We start from the raw sequence: 8,416 nt of genomic DNA, 5'->3' as shown, positions 1-8,416 counted from the left end.
TTGATGCACTTTGCACGTTCGTCATGCCACGTATCGCTTCCGTGCAGAGTATGAGGGAGATGCCTTCGCCATCATATACCTCATGTTCACTTGCTTCGCCCACCTTCATCCTCACTGTCTTTACCTTCCTCCCTCTCCGGTATACCACTGCTGCTGCTCCTATCCCATTTTCGATGCCCGATCCGTCCCCATACGCTTGCACTTCACTTCTATCTGTCCTTTCCATCATCATTGCTTCCTGCATCGATTCTGGCACCTCAACCTGGACCTTCATCTGCCAATGTGGTGGAAACCGTGCCGCCTTGATCGTCTCTACATCGTCTGGTGGCATGTTGAAGTCCCGTGCTAGTTCATGAAGTGGCGACCGGTGTCGTTTGACGTAGCGTCGTGAAACCCGTCTGATGACTTTGTGCAGCGGATGTCCTGGCGGTAGGCATGCCATACGTGTCAGTGCTCGGTGTCAGTAGACCTCTACTTGTCTCTGCATAGGCAGCAGGTTGGCATGTAGATCCAGTATGTCCGCTGCTGTCGTTCTCATTGCTCCAGTTATGAGTATTGCTGCCTGCCTCTGTATTGATGATAGGCAGTTTACGACTCGAATGCTGCTCTTGCCATCCTTCCTCTTCTTTCTTGTGCGTCTCTGGGGGTTTAAAAATACGTCAGCTGCATATAGAATCCTGGGGATAGCAATAGAAATGTAAGTGAGTCTCATATTCTCTCTTGATACTCCTGAGCTGACACGAGCTAGGCGTCGGAATTGAATAACCCAATCATCTCCCTTTTTGATGGCTGCTGCGCCTTGTTCCTTCCACTGTAATCCTGCATCGATATAGACTCCCAGGAATTTTGCGACTGGCCGTGGGTGTATGGTGTATTGGCCGATTTGTACTGGTTCACCCATCGCTGGTTCGCGTTGCTTGGAGGTCATGTTGGGCTTGGGTAGGGGGTCTCTTGTTTTCGGTGTGAAGTCTACGAGTTGGAACTTCTCCATACCATATTCGCAGTTATGGTTTTTCGCCCATTCCAGGATCCCTCCCTGGCGCTCCATGATATCTTTGATTTTCTGGTGGGTTGCTGCAAAAGTCTTTCCCCACACTAGGATCGCCTTGTCATCAATGAAGAGGAAGCTTTCTTCGGTCTTCTGCAGGCATCGCAGCACGCTAGAGTTGTATATGATATACAAAATCTGTGATAACGGATCACCTTGGTCGAGCCCATTAGTAACTTCGAAGATGATTGATTTGAAGTCGTCAAACGTGAGTATTGTTTTACGCCCACTCAGCCGTCGATGTAACCATTCGGTATACTGCTTGGGTATACCCAGCATTAGCATTTCGTGTATGAGCATGTCCACATCAATGCTCGGAAAGGCTCCTTTCACATCAAGAAATAGAATGGTGACTACATTACCTTTACGCCATGCATCTTTGATTGAAGATACCATTAGATGCACTGAGTCTGTTGTACATCGATCCGGACGGCCGCCAAAGTGTCTGTCTAGTAGTATACCCAGATACTCGCACCACGTTACCAGGTCCTGATTGAGAGTGGCGTGGAGGCCACGTCCCCAACCGTTTGATAGTATGATCGGCCTGTGCGCATTTGGGTCCTCGTAGTTTGGTTTTCCGGGCTTGCGAAGGATAATGGTGTTCGTCGCACTTAGGTCATGAGGGTATACACCTGTGGTGAATGTTGCTCTGTATATCGGACCTATATGAGGGGCAAGTAAGTCGGCGCAGCATAACAGTACACAATTGGGCACAGTGCCCGGCTTAGTGGCCTTCAGTGGTTTCATACGTCTGAAAGCTCTTTCGACCTGCTCATCTGTTATGAGCTGGAACTTCCATGCTGGTGGTGGATATTCGGTATTAGTGGGGACGCTTGAGTTAGCTGGTTTGGGCGGGAAAAATGCCGCTCGGAAGATGTCACTCTTTTCCGAGTTATCCTGGATTCGTCGTGTTGTTCCTCCTCCTTCTTTGACAACGAGGTCTGGTACCTGTGATCTCCCGCCATCTGTTGATGGTTGTGATATGAAGCTGCATATCTCTCATATGCTGCTTCCGCTCGCATTTTCCAGCCATTCTGTCCAACACCTCGTTTTGGACCTATCCATCATCTCTGCATATGCATTCCGTGCTTGTCGTTTCTCCTTGTGTATCGGGTGGTCTGTGAACATTCTGTATTGGTGTGCCTTCCTCTGAATCTTCCGTAGTTGTTTGCGAAGGATTGTTAGCTCGTCCGTCCACCAGCGCTTTGTATATGGACTGGGTTTTGTCCACGGCACGTATAGTTCTATGACGTCCTGTACTACCTGGTCTATATCGTTTAGCGCCTTGTACATCTGTGCTGTTGTTTCGATTTCTCGAGGGGGTGGTAGGGCATCTAGCTTCTCCCCCAGTTTTGTGTAGAATTTCTTCCAATCTACTTTGCGGAAGTTCCGTCGTGGCTCAAAGCTGTTCTGTGGGGGGGAGATATCGATGGTGGAGAGGATAGGGAAGTGATCTGTACGTGGTGGTTGTGCTGCATGGTCGACAATGCATTTGGTAAATGCTGGCAGGAGCTCATCAGAGCAGAATACGTTGTCAACTCGTGTGTAGTTTCCGGTGGAGAAGGCTCGTAATGTTGGTATGAGTGCTGGTAGTGGCATCTTGAGGCGGTGGTGACCTACTATTTGCAGTAGGTGCTCTGCGCGTTCCAGAACTTGATCTGTGAAAAGGTGAGAGTTGCGCGGTTCATCCCATAACGGGTGGTGCACGTTGAAGTCCCCCGCACAGATGAAGCGGTATGGGAGGCCTCGTTCATCACGCCGTTTGGCAGTATATTCTCTGAAAAGTTTGTTAATAGTTTCCCAGATTGCTGTGGAACCACCGTCGCTATAGACATTGACGATGATTATGGATTCCGCTGGTGCTCGCAAATTGATGGCAACAGCATCTTGGGTAATCAATGGTATGCTAGACCAAGAGTTAGTAGAGATGGCTCGATTAACAAGGGTTACCGCCCTCGTCTGTGAGGGATCCTGATTATGTCCTGTTGGATACACAGTTATCCAGCCTTGTGTAGCTCTGGACTTTCCCTGTTTGCTGATGTACGGCTCCTGCACCAGTATCATGTCGTCGTCTTGATGGATTTGGTGTATGAGACATGAGTGTGCTGTGAGGGATTTGTTGACGTTGAGTTGGTATAGCTTCAGTGGTTTGTGGTCTGCAGTATTAGTATTTTCGGGGCTCAGCATAGGTCTACAGGCGGTGTGTGAGCTCGTTGTTCCTTGTTCGTTTCTGTGGTCCCTCCTTGAGGAATCTCCCCGTCTTCCTCTTGGTATGATCTCCTCGTAGATGATGCTGCACTTGTCGATCTGGCTTGTGATTGTGGCATCGTTTTGAGAGCTCGCTGCTCGCCTTATCCCTTTGTTCAGCAGCTTTTGTGGGCGCTCAGACTCTGCTCGTTTTTGAACATCACTGGACACCCATGTCATGGGGTCCTCAGTAACGAAGTACTTATACTTCGCTTCAGGGTATCGACTGCGGATGGTATCAGTGGCCCTAATGAATGAGGGGCATGAATTCCGATCCACAGCCCCGTGGCCTGATGTTTTGCAGTTTACACAGTGGAATTTCTTCCGGTCTGTGACTGTGCATTCCTTGGTTGCATGGCCACCTGCACATCGCCCGCATTTCGTGGTATTAGGGCAGTTCTTCGTGTCGTGGTTCCGGGGTAGGTCAGAGCAATTGATGCATCGGGATGCGTCTGGTAGCTCCTTGTTGGCTTGGAGCTCCTTCCCTTCTATGATGATGCCATGCTGTATCACTTTGTTCGCTTGACTTCTAGAGTCAAAACCTATAATCAAGTGAGCTTCTCGCTGTCCTTCGTGGTGAAACTCCGCAGATTTGAGGAATTTCACACTGCGGATGGTCCCGCTGTTTAGTCCACTGCTGTTTTCTATACCTTGCCATGTTTCAGTATTCTTCACGTCAATTGTGGTCGGAGCAAATGGAACTACGACATTGTTCAGCTGTAGACTTACGTCGGTGTCTTCCCCAGCTGCCTGATTTATCAGGCTTGGTACCCCAGGCTTGCGTAGCCATGCCGCTGCATCGTCGGAGTTGAAGACGTACATCACTCCTCCGCTTGCAAGTTTTCGTGATCCAACGACTCTGTGTTCCTCTGGGGCAATGATCAAGTCTCCATCAACTGTAGTCATTGCCAGGGAGAGAGCTTTATTGATGTCGGTGACCAGGTCTTTCTCGCTGGACTTGGTCATTGCAGACTTTGCGGTTTCTGTCAGCGGCTTCACAATGACGCGTCGATCTGCAATTTTGGCTTTTGCAACAACGTCTGCGTGACGTGGGTCTGCGAATGGGCTTGGTCTGGTGACTACATCAGCGTATGATGCCGTGTGGGGCTGGGAGTTGGGCAGGAGTGGTGGTCGTGGTCATGTTGCTTCAGTTTGGATGTCAGCTGCTGCTGCCTGGATGTCCGATACATTCTTTTTGAGCTCTTGGAGCTGTTCCTCGATGGTTATGCTGTATGCCTTCTGTGTATCAACAGTGGATTTAATGTTGTTAGTATTTTCCTGCAGGGTTTTGAAGTTCTCCTTCATCAGTCCCGCAATCGTTAGCGCATCCTGGCAAGCTCTGTATTCATCTAGGTCCAACCAAGCTTCCAACATTTCAACCATGTTAAGAATCACGCGAATCTGTTTCGCGGTAACCGATTTCGTCGCTTTTAGTTCCGTTTTGGCCATGTGTCGTAGAACGGCCATGACATCGTATATGGCACTCACTGTTGTGCCTTCTATTTCCACGTATTTGCCGTAGTCTTTTCCTACGCTTTCGGCTGCTGATTCGAGTTTCATCAGGTGTCCTTGCTTTATTTCTGCCATTTTTGACGAGGTTGTCGTGTCGTAAGACGCGTCACCTATGTTGTCAGGTGGGTCCGAGCCACCGGACATTGATATTTTGATTGATGTTGAGTTTTGTGAGAGTTTACAGAAGTTATATACGCTATTCTATCCTCGCTAGCCCTTCGAAATCCCTTTGAGCGGTGGTAGAGTACCGTGGGAATATTCGTGATGGTGACTGTAACGGATCAAGAGGCGTCCGAGTTTGGTGATAAAACGACATCCCAGCATATGGACAGGAGACAGTTAACAAAGAACATTGCGCTCCAAGAGACGAATAACATACTCGAAGAACATCCAGAGAATGGGTCACACTAGCAAGATGAACCTCAGCGTGAAGAAGCAACTCAAGGCCGCCAACCACTCAAGGATCGAGCGCCTGAAATCCAGGAATCAGATAGACATTTGACTTGGCGGTTGAAAGCAGAACTGGAGAAACAAAACGACAAAGGCGATTCGAGAAAGGGAGTGATTGTAACTGCCCAGACACTCGGTACATTTTGATTTGAGATGGAAGTGTATTAGAGCGGTGCAAGTAAATCGACCTGCTTGATATAATAACAGTTCGCAAATATAAAGACAATACAATACGTTTAATCAAAATGTATACCGCGCTTCGGATCAGCCTTTCTCTTCTGTACCGCCTTCTTCACCTTGCGCTCCGGTCTGACGACAATAATAGGAACCGGCGAATGTATAAGCACATATCTCGACACAGACCCCATAGGACCCTTGCCTATATTCTGCCACGCCCTACCAACCCCCCAATCAGCCAAAGTTCACCACAAAGCCACATAAAACACTCACTTCCTGCCTCTAGTCCCAACAACGACCGAATCCGGGCGATACAGCGCAATAAGCCTATCGAGCGTATCCGTAATCCTCCCAGGGACATACTCCAAAATCAACGACAACTTCCTCTCAGGATCCACCTCGCTCGCCTTTTCCTGAATGCGGCGCATCAGGCTCCTCGCCTCGTGCCTCAGCACATCATGGTCCTTCGCACCCAGCTCGTCCTCGTCCACTCCCCGACACACGACAAACTCGTCCCCGTCCTGCACGAGCGACTCGAGCGCCCAGTCTAGCGCCTCGTTGCCCGTCTCGTCAGGCGAGGCCGCACACAGGAAGACGCGGGTGCTCTTGGTCCGTCGATAGGCAGATGATTTAGCCGAGAGGGTGAACGAGAACATTGAAGCCACGGGATTCTCGAACGTGTCAAAGGACACTTTCGGCGTGTAGGGTGACGGAGAGGGCGGCGAGGACGGGAGAGGGGACACTGACAAGGCAGGGGACGCGGACGCGGAGGGCTGTCTCATGGCTGAGCGAAGCATAGTGGCAATAAATAGACACAAATAAGTAATACAGATTATTAGTTTCAAGTTATTAAAATACAAGGTCATCCTGGTCAGCTAATACAGCCTTGTCCTTGAATCTGCCAATAGCTTCCAACCGTTCCTGCCAGTTTGTCTTCATCTCCACTCTCTCCGTATCCATCCCAGTCCGAGAAAACACAGACGCGTACCAGTCAGCCAGCAGACTCAACTGCCGGACCAACAAGGGTAGATTCTCGGCAGACACGAGCCGGTACTCTCCCACGGGTGCAAACTCCATCATCCCCTCCGCTCGCTGCACCGTCACCTTAAAGTACTCATTCTCGTGTAAATTGTTTGAAAACGCCGCAATGGCACCCAATGAATGTGGCTCCACCACAATGTTCACAAACTGAAACTCTGTCGACAGAGTATCGAATCGGTAAGGTCGACCCCCGTCGTTCCACACGATACGCACAAAGTCGTTGCCAATGTGCGCCTTTTTGTTGGTGCAGACGGGATCCGTCGAGCGTGTCGGCATCATCGTCGCAGTGTGATATAGGATCTGACCAATATCGTCCCACCACGCATACGCGTACTCGCCATCATCATCCGCGTTCAACCCGCCCGCGTACACATCAATCTGGCCCCGCAACTCAATCAACCGCCCGATCCCCTCCAAGAACCGCGTATACGCCGGCGACCCATGCGTGTTTTTCAGAATCTCCACCTCGTTCACCTGTCCCGGCGCAACATACAAAATCCCGACCTTGTGCGTATCAATCACCGGCATCCTGTCAAAGGCAGATAGAAACCGCCGAAGTCCAGCTTGGTCCGAGACTAGTCGCGACGACGACCGAACTTTTGGGTATCCAGAAAACTGCAGCGCAAAGTACGCTGGGTCAATAACCACCTCTTTTCGCCTCTGCGACGGTGCTGTCCGACTCCACACGTATCCAGTAACAGGATCCGGTCGAGGCGTCGAATCGTCGTCTTCTTCCTCCTCTTCCACCGACACCAACTCACGAACATCCTCATACTAAATCATCGTAATCAGCAAAAAGAAACATCCGCCAGTTGTCACCCACCTCGCCACCCTCAACTCCCACTCTCGGAGGATTCCGCTCTGCCAACACCACAGCCGGCACCGACCACACATCAGGCTCAACATCCCCAGGCCTCACCAACGGCGAATTCTCCAAGCGGCACAAAAACTTTGTAATCCCAGATGGCCTCCTCGACACCACTTCAATCCAGCCCAACCTCATCAGCGTCTTGACCGTAACAACCGCATTGCCCACAATCCACGTCTTCTCACACGTCGTCGCCGGCTCACCACTCTTGCACGGTGTCGGGTTCATGATCATCTCGCTCAGTAGGGAATTCGCAGGACGAGGATCAGCACTCGCATACGTGTACCGCGCCAACCAGTCAAAGCACACCTCTGTCGCATTATTCACATCCTTCCTCCCCTCATTCGCCAACAAAAGCTGTCGAGTGATATACGGGACATGCTGCGGTCGATCCGGAAGTTTCACAGCCAAGAACCAGACATACACAAGATAATACGAAAGTATCCGCACATGCTGGGAAAGCGCCCACGACACCGTAGGACTCTGGCTCTGCTCGTTGTAATGCTGCAAATACTGCAACGCTACCCCAAACACCATCTTGAAATCCCCTTCCGTGAAATTCGAATACAGCGCAGAATGAGAACCGATAATCGACAAGAACCCCAAGATATGAACAGCCATATCCGGATTGGACATGATCTGGGAGAGCTTCTCGAGGATACTCGACATGTACTTTGTCGTCGAAGACTGCAGTTCAAACGCCGTAATCGACAACGAGTGCAAACACGTCTTGACCGTCATCGGCTGCCCGTCAAGTCCCCCAAGGAAGACCTCCACGAGCGTATGCTTCTGCCGAAGATCAAAACACCGCCGATAACTGATAAGCACAGCAAGGACATGATACGCCAGCCCATGCGCATCCCGAACCTTCAACCCAACAGGCCACCGATCAACCTGCATCGCAAACCCTCCCTCCATAATCCCATTACACAAAATATTCAACATCCTCGAAACCACTCCCCGACACTTTGGTCCACAAAACAGGTGCTTGTTCGCTAGCTGCACAGGCAGATGACACAGCACATACGACAGGATCTCCCAGTTCTTCTCGTGCTCCAAGATATCGCAAATCG

At 50.4% G+C, this 8,416-nt stretch overlaps 2 protein-coding genes across 2 annotated transcripts; both read right to left on the bottom strand.

Annotated features, from left to right (window-relative positions):
• Positions 1–2,821: 2,821 nt before the first annotated feature.
• Positions 2,822–3,112, bottom strand: EV420DRAFT_1283236 (uncharacterized protein; the record flags this gene model as incomplete). The annotated part of the gene is made up of 1 exon (XM_060468315.1): positions 2,822–3,112. A coding segment is annotated over one exon (291 nt), but the record flags the coding sequence as incomplete, so codon positions are not given.
• Positions 3,113–3,466: 354 nt separating this feature from the next.
• Positions 3,467–4,117, bottom strand: EV420DRAFT_1283256 (uncharacterized protein; the record flags this gene model as incomplete). Its single annotated transcript, XM_060468316.1, has 1 exon — positions 3,467–4,117. A coding segment is annotated over one exon (651 nt), but the record flags the coding sequence as incomplete, so codon positions are not given.
• Between the last annotated feature and the right edge of the window lie 4,299 nt (positions 4,118–8,416).

The sequence above is a fragment of the Desarmillaria tabescens genome (assembly GCF_030435595.1).
Source record: "Desarmillaria tabescens strain CCBAS 213 chromosome Unknown EV420scaffold_223, whole genome shotgun sequence".
Classification (NCBI taxonomy): Eukaryota; Fungi; Basidiomycota; class Agaricomycetes; order Agaricales; family Physalacriaceae; genus Desarmillaria; species Desarmillaria tabescens.
The sequence above is the reverse complement of the archived record's forward strand: the minus strand, read 5'-3'. Positions and strand labels throughout refer to the sequence as shown.